The sequence below is a fragment of the Phlebotomus argentipes genome, unplaced genomic scaffold (genome assembly GCF_947086385.1).
Source record: "Phlebotomus argentipes unplaced genomic scaffold, Phlebotomus argentipes genome assembly scaffold_18, whole genome shotgun sequence".
NCBI lineage: Eukaryota > Metazoa > Arthropoda > Insecta > Diptera > Psychodidae > Phlebotomus > Phlebotomus argentipes.
The window spans coordinates 14,302,891-14,319,624 of record NW_026776177.1 but is presented as its reverse complement, the minus strand read 5'-3'; the positions used below and the strand labels follow the sequence as shown (position 1 = coordinate 14,319,624).

The window sequence follows — 16,734 nt, the reverse complement described above, 5'->3', positions numbered from 1 at the left end:
CTCTGATTTATGAACCCTACGGTATGTGCAAAAATTATTAACTGCAGTCGATAATTCATCTGCCATTGAAGTATATATAGTGTAAAATTCCCCGATATTCTTCTTTAACACTCTCACATGATCTTATTCACCTTCCACGGAATAGCACAGAAGAATTTTTAATATAACGCCAAAAGTGTGAATAACATGGCGGATGATAGAAGGCAAAGTGATATCAAAGAAAGTAAATAGGCTGAATAGGAATGAAATTTCATATTTCTCATCAGGAGGTCTTGTACAGATATTTCACACATTTTCTCGGAATTTGATATAATGCAATTTCTGCATACAAGTCAATTTTCTTCATATGAACACGTTGATTTTCCCAGCTTTCTCCATTATATTAAATTGTAATAAATGTGTATACTGTGTAGCATTTTATTAGTAAGCACAAATGATACAGAAGAGGACTTTATCCAGAGAAGTACGTGCGACGTAGCAACCTGGATTGTGGCAAATTCAGGAAGGAGCAACTTGTAGTCGTAATATTTATCAAATTTTTCCTCATTTACATTGTCTGGGTTCAGTACGAAAATTCCGCATTTAGCTAATACCAACAACAGTGCTCATATGAATATTTTAATGAAGTGTAGTTTAAGGGCAGGAATAAAGCGGAAAATAAATGAGACACACATACGTTTCTGATAACAATTTTTTACCATCTCTCTTCCTTTCTTTTGCAGAAGCTGACTACACGCTGGATGATTCTTTCTGGAATGAGGAGAGTCCTGTTGGTAAGTTCTAAAGTTCCCGCTCTCGAGTTTTGTGTGAAAAAGTTTCAGGAAAACATATGCAGTTTATGTTGTAAAAAAGCCCGGATAAAGAAGTGTCTCACCGAGATACACAAGCAAATCAGACGCGCATTAGTGGCATTCAGGCCGTGAATATGCTTTTCGGGCTGGCCTGAATGAAACGTGGCGACTGTGTGTGAAAAGTCAGTGAAAATGTCATGATTCATGATATGAATTGGTAGGGAGAAGTGGCGTGAGAGACACACACAAATAACAATGAGAGAGAGAAGAAGCTCAATGCTCGGCAAATTCAAAAAAATTTGCTTTTTTCATACAGGGAAACTCATTTAGAAAACGGAAGACTTTCGACTTAATTTTCCACTCTGGCATTTTCACCCAGAACCTGGCTCACATCGCCTTCAAGCTGTTCCTCATGCACTCACTTGGCTCCTCTTCCAAGTTTCACGTACAAACTGTGTTTAAGTTGCTCTACATTTAATACAATTATGTTGTTTGTTGAACACGGAACTCACCGTCTGATGCTAATAGTAAGAGAATAAATTATGTTCACAAAGTTTCAACTTATGAATACATCTCTGCACTTCTTCACATACTCTTTAGTGCCCGGAAGAAAGATGATGCGAAGAGAAAAAGGAGCACCAAATGTTTCAGTTATAAGATGAATCAATAACAGAGTCGTGACTAAGAGGATAAGCAGGAATACAGAAGACGGAAATCACATTAAGAATTTTTCTAATTTTAATTCAAGCTTATATGATTCGAGTTCACAAGAAACACCCAGAGGAAGAAGAAACAGAAGAAAGATAGACAATAAAAGTTATAATCATACACCCGCTCTTCATAATATCAAATCATGGCCCAAGTCACCCTCTTGAGTGTATTACAGGCAAGAGAATGTGGCTGTCCCGAGAGACTGGAACTTTGGTTTTGCTCCATTTCATCTCTCAAGATGTCCTTCGTTGAAAGTCTCAGGGAGAGAAACTTAATCATCCCCAAAAATATTCGTCCTTCGCTTATCACCTACGCACCGCCACCCACTCGGCGAGGACGAAGGAGGGTCCGCCCAGCATGTACACAAAAATATTATGTCGATTATAACCATCTGAGAAGTTTATTTTTGCAATAGAACACGAATAGATTAGATACAGAAAGCAACATACACACACACACAGTGTGTATCATCGGCTGTGAGGGATCACAATTCCGCCCCTCTGCCGAGAGGTTTTGCCTTGGGTTTTGCTGGTGGATGGCCAGAATGAGGGAAAAAGGCGCAGTGGAGGAAACTCTGAAGAAGTTGTGAAGAAAAGCAATTACGACAATTGAGGTTGGATCTGCCAATTCATTCGTTTTCTGGCGAATGAGGAAACGAATGAGGCACTTGTTATATGTTGCGAAATGACTTTCATTAAAATTAAGAGGACCTTGTATTCCTTTTTTTGCGCTCTCCACGCTTCAGCGGAGAAAATGTCTCTTTTCATCTCTTATGAGCAATGCCAACATTTTTCAATTTTCATATTTCAACATGTTAAAAAACATTATGCTGTATGCAAATACGACATGATAATTAAATTGCAATAAAAGAAGATGGACAGAATGATCTCGAGAGAAATGACTGTGCCAAATTCAACGCGTATAAGTTTGAGGCGACAACTTAAAGCTCCGAAGTAGAGTGTAGAGAGTAGCTTTAAAGTTTTGTGCGCATCAGCAAAAAGTTTTGTGTATCAGAGCCAGTGAAGAAAGAGATCACATAAAGCAGAGATGCTGACGAGATTGGTGGGCAATTAATTTTGATAATGATGCGATAAGGGAAGTCATCAAATTCAATAAATAAACCGATTAAAAATATTTATGGGCGAATCGTCTCTCGAGGTGAGAACTATTTCAATTACGACTCGAGCATGCTTTTGACGGCGAGGGTGAAGGGTGTCTTTAATTAACTTTTATGTGCACTGGCAGTGGGGTGACACTTTGATGAACTCCACGGGAAGCATCAACTCGACTTTCCCTCTACTTTGAGCCCGATTTTCCACTGTGGTGAATGCAAGACACCCTGCAGATTTATAGACTATCCATCTCGAGATCCAAGATTCACCGTGAATCTCCACATACTATAACACACCCAAAGCTGCAGGCATGAAGTGGAATTTTATCGCAACACTTCCACATAAAATAAACTCCGCCGACGCCGTTTCTGCCAAGGAGGCGACACTGCAGTTCGCCAAGTACACATTTCCGCTCTCCAGAAATCATGTGCGGTGAATAATTCAACTTCCGAGTGCATTCTTGTCCCAAGGTTTTCCATTACAATAATTACATTCAAATCATAATGGATTTTACAACTGATATTCAAGTTGAGCTTTCAACGAGAACAGCCACAAAACTTCATGTTAAGCAATCAAGAGTGACTTTTTAAAGTGTTACTTTTTCAATAAAGTCACTCTCATCAAACCAAATGCAAGTCCTTCTCCAAGTGGAGGTATAGCAAACCGTATCATTGCCCAAGTTTTGGGTACACAAAGTTCAAAGCTAAACACACGTTATTTGCTTAGATTTAACATGAGAACTCTGAAAGCTCCGCATGAGCGACAAGAAGTTTCCAAGTTATTGTCATTTGCTGTTGACTTGCGTTACGTCTGTTGTGCTGGAAAAAAAACATTCATGCTCAGAGAAGTTTTCATAAATCCACTCATAACTTAGACTAATGCAGTGGAGGCGCCGGGTGTATTCTCTCGCCTCAGAATGAATGTGTCATTCACAAGTCAATTCATCCACCATGAGCAGAGACTGCATGATGAAATTTCCCCCAACACCATCTCCATATTCTGCACCCTTGACACACTCTGCAGTGCGATGCATTCGGAGCGAGTCGTGGTCTTAAGAACCTAACTTTCAAGTGACTTCCACACTGGAGTAATAAATATCAAAAAATGTTGTAGATTAAAAAACTTTTCACATATCTGCCCTTTTGTCTAGCGGGCCCACAGTATAAAAAATTCAAATTGCCACCCTCACTCACACACATCATGCGACCTGTGTCCCAGTGCGATGCAACCGTTTATTAATTTTTTCCACCCCAATTTGCTCAAAGTGGGTTTATGTGCGGCGTGCTGTGGAGTTGGCAAGGTAAACTTTTCCAGCGGGGTGAAAAATTGAGCGCCCCGTGAGAAATAGTGCGGTATATTCAATGAAACATTAATTTTGCTGATGAAACAGAGACTCTCAACCACAAAGATTGAAAAACGTGTTTTGCTCTTAGAACACGAAATCCGTGGTATCACCGCCGCACACACCACTTTGGGATTCACCTTGTGGCGCACTGGAGAAGTTCGGCTGATCTTTGATGTGGATAATTTGCGGTCTCTCTGAATCCGAACTAAAATGCTTCACCATACACGAATTGAGTTGAATTCTCAATTGTACCATGTTAAATTACAAAATGGGTGGGATTTTTAGCCAATTTAAAGATCACATGTGTTAGCGAAAATCATGTTCGTGCATGTTTCCGGTAATTTAATTAAAGCACTTTTGGGGAAATGCATTATTTTTATTCGATTACATCATTTATACCTATCGCGTGAAATAACCACACACAAAAATGGCATTTGGATAATAAATATCGGCACGACAGATTAACAAATTGATGTCAACTTTTCAGGCTCATAGGCGCAGTGCTTAATCGATCGTGAAACTCATCAAAAGTACTCTGACAAAGCGATATTTTTCCCTTTATGCCACTGGTAATTAACAAAACATAAATTTTATGCAGAGAAAGATTTGCTCAATAAAATTCCGATTAATATCCTCAAGGTGGGGTGTAAAACCGAAAAGCTAAACTTTGCTGATGATATTACAGCCCAACCCACAATAAATGGTTCGCCCTCAGCTTCTGTGGCATTTTCGCGGGATGATGAGAGGCTGGGAAAAAGTTTCAACTCTCCCTCAGGCCTGAAAGCTCTGAAAAATCACGCTTTTTTGCGCATCGTGTGAGAGTATGAATTCCAAGTGAAGGTGGAAGCCATCTAGGAAAGCATAAAAATTGGTTCTCATGCTAACGAAGGGGGAAAAAGAAAAGATTATTACAGTTGACAAAAAAGTGGAATCGAGCTATTTTAATTGGGAACTTTTTCAGGGTTAACGGCATCTCGTCGGTGCTTTGGTATTGAATATAGGGGATGCAAAGTGAGCAAATTCACTAAACATCTTATATAGATTTGCGATGGTGGGAAAAGCGGTGAATCGTGGATTTAGCTCTCGTATTTATTCATGCATTTTCTGACTATGCTTTCACACAAATAGAAACAGATATTTTCAAGATATATCACTGGCAAGTGTGTGTGATGCCATAGAGATAGGATTTAAATTGAAAACTGCAGCGAAATGGATTTTAAACCTCTCATTCTTTTCCCATATCTCTTCCTAGACAACTCATAGATATAAGGTTTTCGCTTCTTCCTGATCCGCTTTCGTCTCGTCCACAAGTTTTTTTTTTTATTAAAAATGTATAATGTGAGTGGAACGTGTATTTTGTTGTTGTATCTTCGAGAGTGACTAAGTGAAAGAGATGGGGTTTATAGACAAGTTTCATTTGTAAAATGCATCTCTTGCTTTTGCAGACGTCTTGCAGAGCCTCCAAAGGTTCCATGTTGAGGGCGGTGGAAGAGAAAGCAATTCACAATTGTGGGGAAGCAGAGTGAAGCACGTTTAATCCCAGCAAGTTCATACCATAGCAATAATCTAAAAATGGGTTGCAATGGACTATCGCATCCAATATATAGCATTCCTTCCGTGTGGGCAAACACTTGAGCACTGAATGCACCACACGGTGAACTGTTCTGTGAACTTTGCACCATCGTATGTATGCTGTGCGGCAATTAGGAAAATTGGCCGCTCACACAAGAGGGAATTTTCCTTTCATCCCACCACAAAACATCATCAGCTTTTCGCACACAATATCTGTGGTGGTATTCGGGGTGCAAAATAGCCAATCTGTTCTGCATCTCTCGAGGTTTTTATCAATTAGTTACAAGCAATTGCAGAAGTCTCTGCAGCAGAACTTCTAAAGCTCCCCTTCTTGTGATTTAGCCGATTTGCCCTTTGCATCAAGCAAGGCAGAAACATGATTGTGAGGAATAGTGAGAATTTCCATTATGAAACAGGCGATGCTCAAAATCGAAACGCATAAAGTTCAGTCTTTGTTATCAACTCAGAATTGAACTGGCGCTCGTAGCAAATCCTCTGGTGATTGTACAGTCATATACATACTTCCCATGCAGCTGCTCGTGATACATGCCATCGGAATTCATTCTCAAATTTATATCAAGCCCCATGTGGTGGTGAGAAAAAACGCCCCGCGGGAAGAGGATCCGAACCCACAATCTAGTGCTAGGTCATAATTTTGAATGTTGAGTCGAAAAAATCTGGAGAAATATGAATTTTGTTAACTAAAACGGAGTGGAAAATATGGTTTTTGCATGTCGTGGCGATATGTGTATGTGAAGGCGCATACACACCCTTTGAGTGTGATTTCGTATGGCAATTACGAAAATGGAAATTGCATATCACCATTAAATTTTGGTTTGGTCCGGTTCACTGCGCACATAACTCATTTCACTCCAGCGCTGTACGGAGCCCTTCGTTCGGTATTTTCGGCGGGAACGCGGAAAAAACTGAGGATTGGTCGATGTTTGAGCTCTGGAGAAGTGAGGAAAAAATAGTGGTAGGTTGTGAACCACGCGAATGGAGAATATACACCTGGATTTGTGGTGTCATTCATTCATAAATCGATAAGATTCACGTTGATACCCACCAAAGCTGAAACCCATTGAGGCGCAAATTCATTGTCCACAGAGAGAATAATTAATTAAAAAGTTGCTTTAATGGTAAATCTTTGCTTAGTGTGGGGTTAAAAGTTCTCCAACAGCGCCATGATTTTTCATTTGAGGCAGCGCGTGAATTGAGTTGAAAATCTCCTGCCCAATTTCAACCACATTGCCATTCCACAGCCATAGGAAACTTGTTCAAACTCTTTTCCTCCAATTTAACTATTTACCAGGGTGAAGTCACTGTGGGAAGTGAAACTTTTCAGTCCAATTCAATTGCCTGAATTAGCCGTCATGACGGCCACGTGAAAATTGACACAATTAAAGCGTGCAAATGAGATTCTCTGACTTCACATTCAATTATGGCAGTGATGGAAATCTGATAATCAATGTTCCATGCTCGAGGCGTGGAGAAAAGCACCTCAATAATCTAGTGATTTACGCGTCAAATCTCCTCTTCGGCAAGAGTAACGCCACTAAGGTCATGAGAAAGGCCGGGGATCTTCATAAATTTCTCTATAGTTTGTTTATATACCATCAAGCCGTATTTCGGGTGTGTTTATGATTCACCCAAACTCTCTGTGACCACCCACAAAGTGTATCTGTCAATAGGTATTCAGAGGGAAAAGGTCAACGATGAGACCTTCAATCCCACACCCACTCAACATGGTCGAAAAGTCCATTTTGGCGGATGTGAAAATCCAAATTGAAGGATTTCCCCAGCTTCCCGAAGCGAATTCAATAGAGTCTGTGAGCTTTTTCGCCAAATAACGTTGACATGTAATTCAGCAGCCAGACGCAAAAATAAATATCGCAATAAATTACTGCTGAGATGTTCTTTTGCAATGTTCCATCTAAATTCAAATTGATCTCTCTCCCTCTCTCCCTTTCGCATTGCTGCCTTCTCTATTCGTAATCCCACCACAGGGATATTGGGGATGGAAATCAAGTGCATTCACTTGCAATATGACATGACTAAGTGACATATTTCCAACTAAGGAATAATGGACAAATTCTGCAACATCTTCAAGTGCACTGACATCATTTTGTGCAGAGCAATTTTGCCCTCTGCCATCTCTTCTTCACATTATAAACAAGTGACGATTTCTCCATGTGTGGAAGGGAAGTCACACTCTTGTCAGAGGTTGGATATTTCAGTATATGGGAAATGATGTTTAATCCGAAAAGAAGTGCAAGACAAACGCAAGGGAGTGGAAATGTTGAAAAAGCTTTAGTTTCAAGTCAAATACCTCTTTTCTTTGAGTTTTCTAAATAAAAATTCCGAAATCTGGCTTGAGCATAGAACCTATCCCTATGTTGTGATACAAATAACGCATTGAAGATTTCGAAATCCAACCTCACGTGCGTGTGCTGTGAAACATGAGCTTTTACTGGGCAAATTCCAAAGTATGGGCCAAGAATGAGAGGAGGAGTGATTGAGGCAAGTCGTGTCGCATCACCAAATGATGATTGTCTGCCCTCTGGGCATCCGTGAGGACTCATGAGGGGTGTCGAATGGGCATATGGTGGCAGGTATATCACATACGCATGTCCCTATTATGATAATACTTGACAAAGTGCCTCAAGCGAAGGATTTTTTATAGGTTTTTGGCACAATTTTACGTGCCGCTCTCTGTTTGTTAGTTCCATAAATGGAAACATTCGCCCCCTTCGAAAAGCGTCTGTCTTCAATCTCATTCCTCACCCTGGCTCGCCTGTTGGCCATGGGAAATGGTCATGGGATGCTGCGAAGATGCTGAATCAGTCATATTTTTCACTTTTTACTCCACCAATTTCAAGTTCTCCCAATTTTTCGCCTCACACCATCGAACATTCGTGCTGGAATGGTGAAAAATATGACTGAAGTACAGCTTCCAGCAGTATAAAATATTACTTGGGAAATTTGCAGACCTTGGGTGCGAGACCGAGAGTCATCCGCTGAAATTAAATTTATTTCAATTTCCAACATCTCGTGCTATGATGAGAAGAGAACGAGAAGCACGGAAAATATGTCAGAATGAATATCAATGCAAATGCCAGATAAGCTGAAATGATGTTTTTATGCAATAGAAAATGAGTTTGCTGAAACAACTCATATTTGCATCAGTGCATTATGTGTCCGCTCTTTATTGTGCCAACATCAAAGCGAGAGGTCACATTCACTCCACCTTTGCTGTGTTGAGTGCACACAAATTGCCAGGGTAAAAAAATGTGTGGTTTGAGCTCTTCGGAAAACAATATCTCATATAAATAAATTCACGCACCTGTTTTTTCTCCCTCGCTGCGAAATGAATATATTACAGGCCGGGCGATGGACCAGGGAAAAGCCACCCGAGTACCCACAGCCGGGGCTGCGGGGGAGGATGAGTGCCTGGCTGTCATTTGCATGACACAAATCCTTCATATAATATGCTCTGTGTAGCAGAGAGGGTGATATTAGGGCCGGATCTCTCGTCCTATGTACAATATTGTATGTATAGAATTTAAAGAGGGAAAGAGAAGGTGTCGTGGAAGCGTTATTTATTTGCCAATAAACTTGGCGTATTGATGAAATATTGCTGCAGAACCGCGCGTCTTGTTGAGTGTGCTTCCTTCGAAATCGCACTGCCGCCATCCCTTCCGGAAGTCGAATTTCGCCAGAGTACAAACAGCCACGCTTACAAAGTACAAAAAGCGTAGGATTTCGGGGTAAGCAGAGTGCTGATGGATAGAGAAACTCAAGAGATGAATGGCAAAAGTATTTCTCAATACTCACACCAACCCTAATTTCTACATAGCAAGGCGATCCGGGCAACTTGAAATGAAATTAGTGAGTCTTCAAGGGGTGCTCGGACATTTTTGGTATCACACAAGTATTACAATTTTCTCTATCTACTTTCCCGATGAGTACCTTGCCAAGAATATTTTTAATAAGGATTAATTACGGCAAAATTGAGATCTAAAGGGATCATCGCTAATAGATTTATCCGCTTGTTTCTCAGAATTTATCGCACAATTTTCACAATTAATGAAAAGAAGTTTCCCTGGCACATTAAAAATAATTTCTTCGCTATATTCAGTCACACCAAATTTCAAATCGTTTGTGAATCTTGTGTATAATATTTATTTGATCTATGTGGTATCAATACATGATGATTAAGTCTCCAAATCTCACCATCTTGATAAAGTTGCGCTCTTTAATTTAGCCTTGGGCGCGAATTGGAGCGCAAAGTGATCAAAAATAATAAATATAGAGAGGACAATGTGCTACGTGACGTCGTTATTTTGACAAAGCACGACCAAAAGTTGGGAACACGGTTGGCATATAATTAATGAAATCTCAATTATGATTTAAAAAATGATTTTCCAAAGTGCTCCTCAGGGATGGCGCAGTGTAGTCGGGATATAGATAGGAAATTGGTCTATATAGTGTGAGAGACTGTGAAAAAACTGTATTAAAATACACTTTTTATGGCACTTCCGCCCAAGATGAACGTGACCTGCCTTATGTGCACGTCCCGGGCTTGTTAGCGGTGCACACGGAGCAGCATTTCCCTGATTTTCTTGTGCTCAGCGGAGAAGGCATAAGGAATTGGCAGGGCTGTGAGATTGGGACATGCAGATGCCCTTGTCTCTGGTAACCATCCAGCTCACCGCAATTGTGTGTGTGTGTGGTGAATTGCGGTCGCAGATGATGCACTGAAATGGACACTGATGGGCTTCCTCGGGAATTCTGCGGGTCGTACTTTTGGCACTGCAAATGTGCGGACGAAATGTCGCTCCCGGACACATCAGTGGCATATCTGGGTGTCTGGTCTCTGGAGGAGGCAACGATAATGACGACGATGATGTGTATGGTGGGGATAATTTATGACTGCGGTCAGTTTTGTACGGTCTGGCAGGTCCTTGTCCATGCTCTCCAAAGCCCCTGAATAATTTTGCAATTCCACCGCAAAGTGCTGATGTTAATAAATTATCCAGGAATATTCAATTTCTGACTAAACATACTGAATTGCTCTGCACTCATCCGAAAAGCTGGCAGATTCAATGAAAAAGGACATCCTGAAAGATATTTCCAAGTGAAGATTTCCATGAATATAAAGTGTGACATATTTAAAAGTCTGGAGCACACTTTTTTTCGCTCATCGTCTCTCGAGGACCGCTACAAAGTGTGAAAATTTATTGCAATCATCCATAAAATCCCACCAAACGCTACATTTCTCACCATTTTCACATCTCTTCAAGACCAGCCACACTTCACACTCAACTTTCGCATAAAAGTCCCACTGTGCTTTAATATGCACAATGCGCATTGATTTCTCCAGCCACTCCCGCCATATAACAGTAGAAGCAATAAATTTCCATATAAGTGTATGTGGAAAAGTTGCTCCACTATCTTCCTTACTTTTGTGCACGATGTCTCCCCAGAAAGCCACCCCAGCACAATTGAAGGAGCACCAGAAGTGGTAAAGAGCACTCTGGGAGGCCAAATTTAATTTGGGCCAACGGAATTGCGTTCGCCATTTGTGGAGTGTGAGGAAGTGAGCGGAAAAAGGCGAAAGAAAAAGAGATTCAAGGATTTTAAAACAATATATCAAAGAGCTGAGAATGGTTTATTGTGACACTTCGGCACGGAAATTTTCATCTGAATTATCCGATTAGGATATCGTTGCTCCCTTTCACACCCACAACGTGTTCGGCCCCGTGAGTTCGTGCAGCCCAGGACATGGGCAATTTATACACATTTTCTCTGAGCACTACTTGTCACATTATACAGCCTTCTGTCGTGTGTGCGCCGAGAGACCGTCCATTCAGCCGTGCTGAAAGCCGAGGGTGGGTTCACCGGGAGTGCCATATAAAAGTCCCACTGATGCAATTTGCCCACTTCGACATGGAAGTCCGCAGAGATAACATCTAGTTAAATTCGTATTATGTTCACATCACGAGAAGTGTAGAGAAATTGTCGTTGCCAGGTGAATAGAAAGTATTCTCGGAGAATTTCCATGAGCAAAGAGCAATCCATTAGCACATTTTAACTGTATACAGAATGGATTTCCACAGTCAGTTTCTTCTGTCGACAAACTGCATGATGCTTGACGACTTCACAATACAGAAAATCAGTATATAGCACAGCCGATCAATTTTTCCAAATGATTTAGCAACTTGCAAACAACCCCGGGTTATTCCACCACTCATGTATAAATAATTTGGCGGCCGTTTTGTCCATTTCTCATGCTATTCAACTTTCTCCACATACACTTTCCGCTCACAGTGGTTGTGTATAAAAAAAACAACCCAATCTTCCCACGATAGCACCACTCTTTCTATCGCTGTCGTGGTATCTAATCAAAATAGTCACAAACTGCTATATTTTCACGAATTCAACACATCACTTACATGATACAAAAGCAGTGTCAAATGGGGACGAGGGAGAGCGACAAAAAAGGGCGGGAGAGACAATCTCATAAAAGAAATTCAACCCCACAAACCTTCCATAACAAATGCGTTATCATCTCCAACACACTTTTTTACTTTTTTCCCACCCAAACAACTTGGGTCCTGGTCGCACACCGTCGCCCCGTAACCAATCTACATAGCATCAACTTTTTCCAACCCCTCGCTCGGTGCGGAGTGAAGTATGAGGCCAGGACCTCCGTGGAAAAGGGGCGAGAAACTTTCGTCAAGACGAATGGAGAAAGGTGTGTCTAAATGGTTAAAGCTCCTTTCTTGAAATTTTCCAACAACGCATAAAATCCAATGGCTTTGTTCTTTCCTCACCCAAATGCTGAGTCTCTTGGTCTTCCTGTCGCTTTTGCCTTCTTCTTCTACACTGTGAGAAACAAGGAGATGCTTTCCAACAGATGAGCTGAGAATTTACCTTTGAACCCCCGCAGCAAGGGTGACGATCTTCACCCTCGAGCCTGACCGTTTCTAATCGTGCATTCATAAGAATAAACTATAATTCCGAGCTTTCCGCGGCGTTACTCTTGGTATCTCGTTCGGCGTTTCGCAGCAATACACTCTGTGCTGTAGAGTGTGTTTTAATTCGAATATTTTGAATGCGAGAAAATCGATACTTTTAGCATGGTAAACAAGTATACAATGGAGACGGAAATGAAGTCAGAGATAAAGGGCCACTTGTATTCACAGCACAACACACGCACTATTTTGCCTAAATAAGATAATGAGGACGATAGGAGGAGACGAGAGAGAGTTGTTGTCTGCTTAAGTTTAGTGGATGGCACTTTGGATGTGGGAGGGAAAATCACGATGCTTTTTACAGCACAACATTTTCTCCGTCTGCCTCTTGGATAGGCAATTTCCCAGGGGAGTACTTTGTGTTGATATTTTACTAAATGACTATGAGCCATTCTCGCAAGTAAAATGGCGAGTTAGACATGAGGAGGAAAAGAAATGGAAATTGCCATGGGTGAAATGGGGCTTGGGTACTTCCAGGGGTCAAATTTACGTTTGTCACACTTACAATGAGGTGCTATTGTTTGAAAATTTTTGGGCGTTAATTCCCCATGTTAGTTGCACACCTCCAAAAGATGGTCCGCATATGTGGCTCCGCAACAGCAGCAAGACCCGATGAAACTTTAACCGCAATTATCCCCATAAAGTACGTGTCAACCTTTTAGGTGAGGGAACGTGAATAAAATTCTCAACTTGTCCCACAAACACACACGCACACATTATTTGCAAAATCAAGATGGAAAACGTTTCTATAATTTCCACCACATAAGAGAAAATCTAGTTATATGACAGAGGGTGGAAAGGTCTGGGCAAACTATTCCGTCTCCACACGGAGCTGCAGGGTGGATGCTTTCAAATATACATTTTCGTTTAAAGTTGTCAAAGCACGTATGGGGCGGGCACATAAGTATGTAGATATGTAGTTTCACATGCCCTAAATATCTTATCCTCGCAGACCCGCCGGAGAGACTGAAACCACAAGAATATTTTCGTAATCGTGACGTGTGATAGTTTCTTCTGGGGATTCTGGAGCGAAAGGGATGAATTCTACACAAATCACCGCTTCATTTAGAGCTACCATGGTGTAGTCACGACCGGCATTAGTCACTGTTGGAATTTTGCCAAACAATTACAGAAACATTAGGAAAGTTCTAAACTCGACACTGTGCCGTACCTCGTGTCACTACAATGGTCACTTAGCAGAAACCTAGATGCCGCTATAAACATTTGATGATAATAAGCTGATTTAGGGTCTGAATGCTGCAATTTGACTTACTCTGACCGCAATTCATAATTGGCTTTATTAGCAGCATACCTCAGAGTAATAACCATGGACTACAAAGCAAATCGTGCTCTTTCCCTCCAGATTTGTCAACTGTGCTACGCTATGTACATACATATTTATGTGTAACGAATGACAAAAAGCAAGAATTTGGGTCTGATTCCCAGTGTATCTGTAGCAACTTTCAAAAAGTAATTTGAAATTTAAATTCCCCTTGCAAAATGGCAGAGCAAAACCACATCTACAGCAGTTGTTGACTGTACCATCCCACCCAGTGTGGCGCAGCGAGGAAATGTGTAACAATTCATTAAATAAATTCACCATTCTTCCATGAAATGTCACAGATACCAGCGAGAAGTCGTGTTAATTGATTTTAATGTATGTAGAGGGACAAAAACTTTGCCTATCGTGCAGACTCTCCGGCTCTTCGACAAATAGCATGCTTCCTAAATCGGATAGACACGAAGAGGCGTAGGGATGGAGTGTGCTTGATGTACAGAAAAAAAGTTGTCGTTGATTTGAAATTGGCAAACACTTTTTTTTCGCCCTGATCCAGAGATGGAAAGGCAAACATCCAAATGATAAAATCCATTCGGCTTTAGATGTTACGTAAAGTGGGTGAGTTCTTTGACTTTTTTCCTCCCCTTTTCGGCATCTTCGGAATGGGCGAATGTACGTGAGAGAAAAAGGTTGCTCTTCACAAAAATTCTTCAGAGAGGGAGAGAGTGAGAGCGCAAAGTTTTCCAGTTCACCTGTCATGAGCACTGAATTGATCCGCCTGGAAATAGTTGGCAATACAAATCGAAGCGGGGGTCGCTTTTCGCAAGGAAATCATCTTGTGGGGATGAAGAAGAGGAGTTGCCGGCAATTTTGCAACTTGACATCAGTCTGTCGATGACGAAACACTTAGCATATCCCCAGAGTTCATCTTCTGTGCCTGCCACTGACTCTCCACTTGGGGTGTCTGAACCAGGGGCGCACGTTTATCACGAGACTCGGCAAATTCGACAAGCATCCCTCCGGAATGATGTCACGCTCCTTAGGCATGGCTTTCCGAGATTTCTTCCACCCGTAGCTCACATGCCGGCGCCCTAATAAGGGGATCACGGACACACTTGCAACTTGAGCAGAAAATTCGCTGGAAGAGAAGCCCTTAGCAGTTCATCATTTGATGGGACCCCGATTTCAATGTATCGAAAGAATTCTGAGGCGATAATTCACGCTGAACGACATCACAAAGTGCTCGGGGATTTGAGAAAGGGTTTAAAGTTCAAATGCTTTAAGAAAGTGCGAATGTGATCGATTTGATGGTCACAAATGAAGGCCAATTGCTTTAGGGCTGCACAACGATTTGACAAATGACAGATTATGCTTACAGAGTGTACTTACAACAAACTAAACATTAAATCTTTGTCACAATCTCAAACATCGAATACCGCATCGTCTTATGGAGAGATTTCGGTGACATATTTCCCGAACAGCTTAAAGACTCTTAAAGAACCATGCTATATCGGCACAGAACACATAAGGAATGTGCTACATGGAGGAACTACACATGACCATCGACATTTATGTATTTCGCGTTCACCCTCGCGAAAAAAGATCACTTCGTGACAACTCCCCCATAAATTCAGCCGTTAAATCTAAAGTAGGAGAAAAACTTTTGCAAAGATATCATCGTGACTTTTTCATCACATTGTATGGATGTGTGACGCACTCGGAGAAGTGAGGAAGAGATAGCATATTTTTTACATGGTTTGATTTCAGTATTAGTTTCTGTGTACGCTTCTTGGGCAAATTTATTCCCATCTCATACACTATTTTTGCCCTTGTACAGTTCAACATTGTAGAGTGGATGCGACAAAGAAGAACTATGCTGGCTGAGGCACTGAATGAATAAGTAATAATTTATATACCATATGTTCGCTGAGTGAAGGGGAGTATTGCAGTGACTTTCCTGGAAAAGACACTGTGAAATTCAATAAAATTGCCAGAGTGACTTCAACCCAGAATTTAATTGTGCGCCATAAAATGCATACAATTCCGCGGTAAATACCCCACAAAGTCCGCACGGGAGAGACGCTCTGAAAAACATCTTGTTGACAATTTACAGCGGAAACATTGGAATCTAATTAGATACAATAATAGCGGGGAGTATTTTCCCTCCAGTCCGACGGGCCATCCTCCAGAGCTTGGGAAATCGAATCAAAGCATGGCAAAGGAAGAAGAAAATGGAAATGAAAATCGAATCGAAGCCCTCGTCATGGCTCTATAATGAAAACAAATGGACTCCGGGATCATTCTCTAGGTGCTCCATTTATTGTCCTTCATTTTCCTACCCCCTCTCGCACGGGGTGCACGTCACAAGACACCCCCACACACAGCCCATCTGGGAGGCCAGGAAGACACACTTTGAAGAAACACGGAATGGCTTTGAAACAGAGTGTGGCTCTTTTTGACTCTGGTTGCTGTGCAAAAGAGACCGTCAAGGGGTTAAAAAGCAATTTGAGAGACAATGAAGTTGCACTGAATGCAATACATAGAGAATTAGAGCATTCGGGAATTTAACGTACATGCATTGCATTGTCCGGGAGATACAAAGAAATCTCGGTGGGAGGTACTTTTTATCAAGCCTTTTTCATACACTAACAGTGTAAACTCTCTCAACAGCGCATTAATTAAAGTCAATGGGAAAAAATTCATTTCCATCACCGGTGTCACTGCTGCAGAATCAATTGTTTGCTGATTTTCAGTCATTATTACCAATTAACAGGGTAACAAATTAAAAATGCGCATAAACAAATAATTGATTGCAACTCTGACAAAATAAATTGCAAATAAATTCCATTAGCAAGGGACCAGTACACAAGTTACGTAAACAATGAAA

General features: G+C 41.2%; 1 protein-coding gene across 9 annotated transcripts in view; it reads left to right on the top strand.

Annotated features, from left to right (window-relative positions):
• Positions 1–16,734, top strand: part of LOC132259713 (disintegrin and metalloproteinase domain-containing protein unc-71) — a 168,618-nt gene that overhangs the window by 78,722 nt on the left and 73,162 nt on the right. For all 9 annotated transcript variants that reach the window (XM_059757451.1, XM_059757447.1, XM_059757450.1 and 6 more), the window contains one exon: positions 723–773. In XM_059757451.1, the coding sequence (XP_059613434.1) occupies positions 723–773 (51 nt within the window). The remainder of the gene's footprint in view (positions 1–722; positions 774–16,734) is intronic.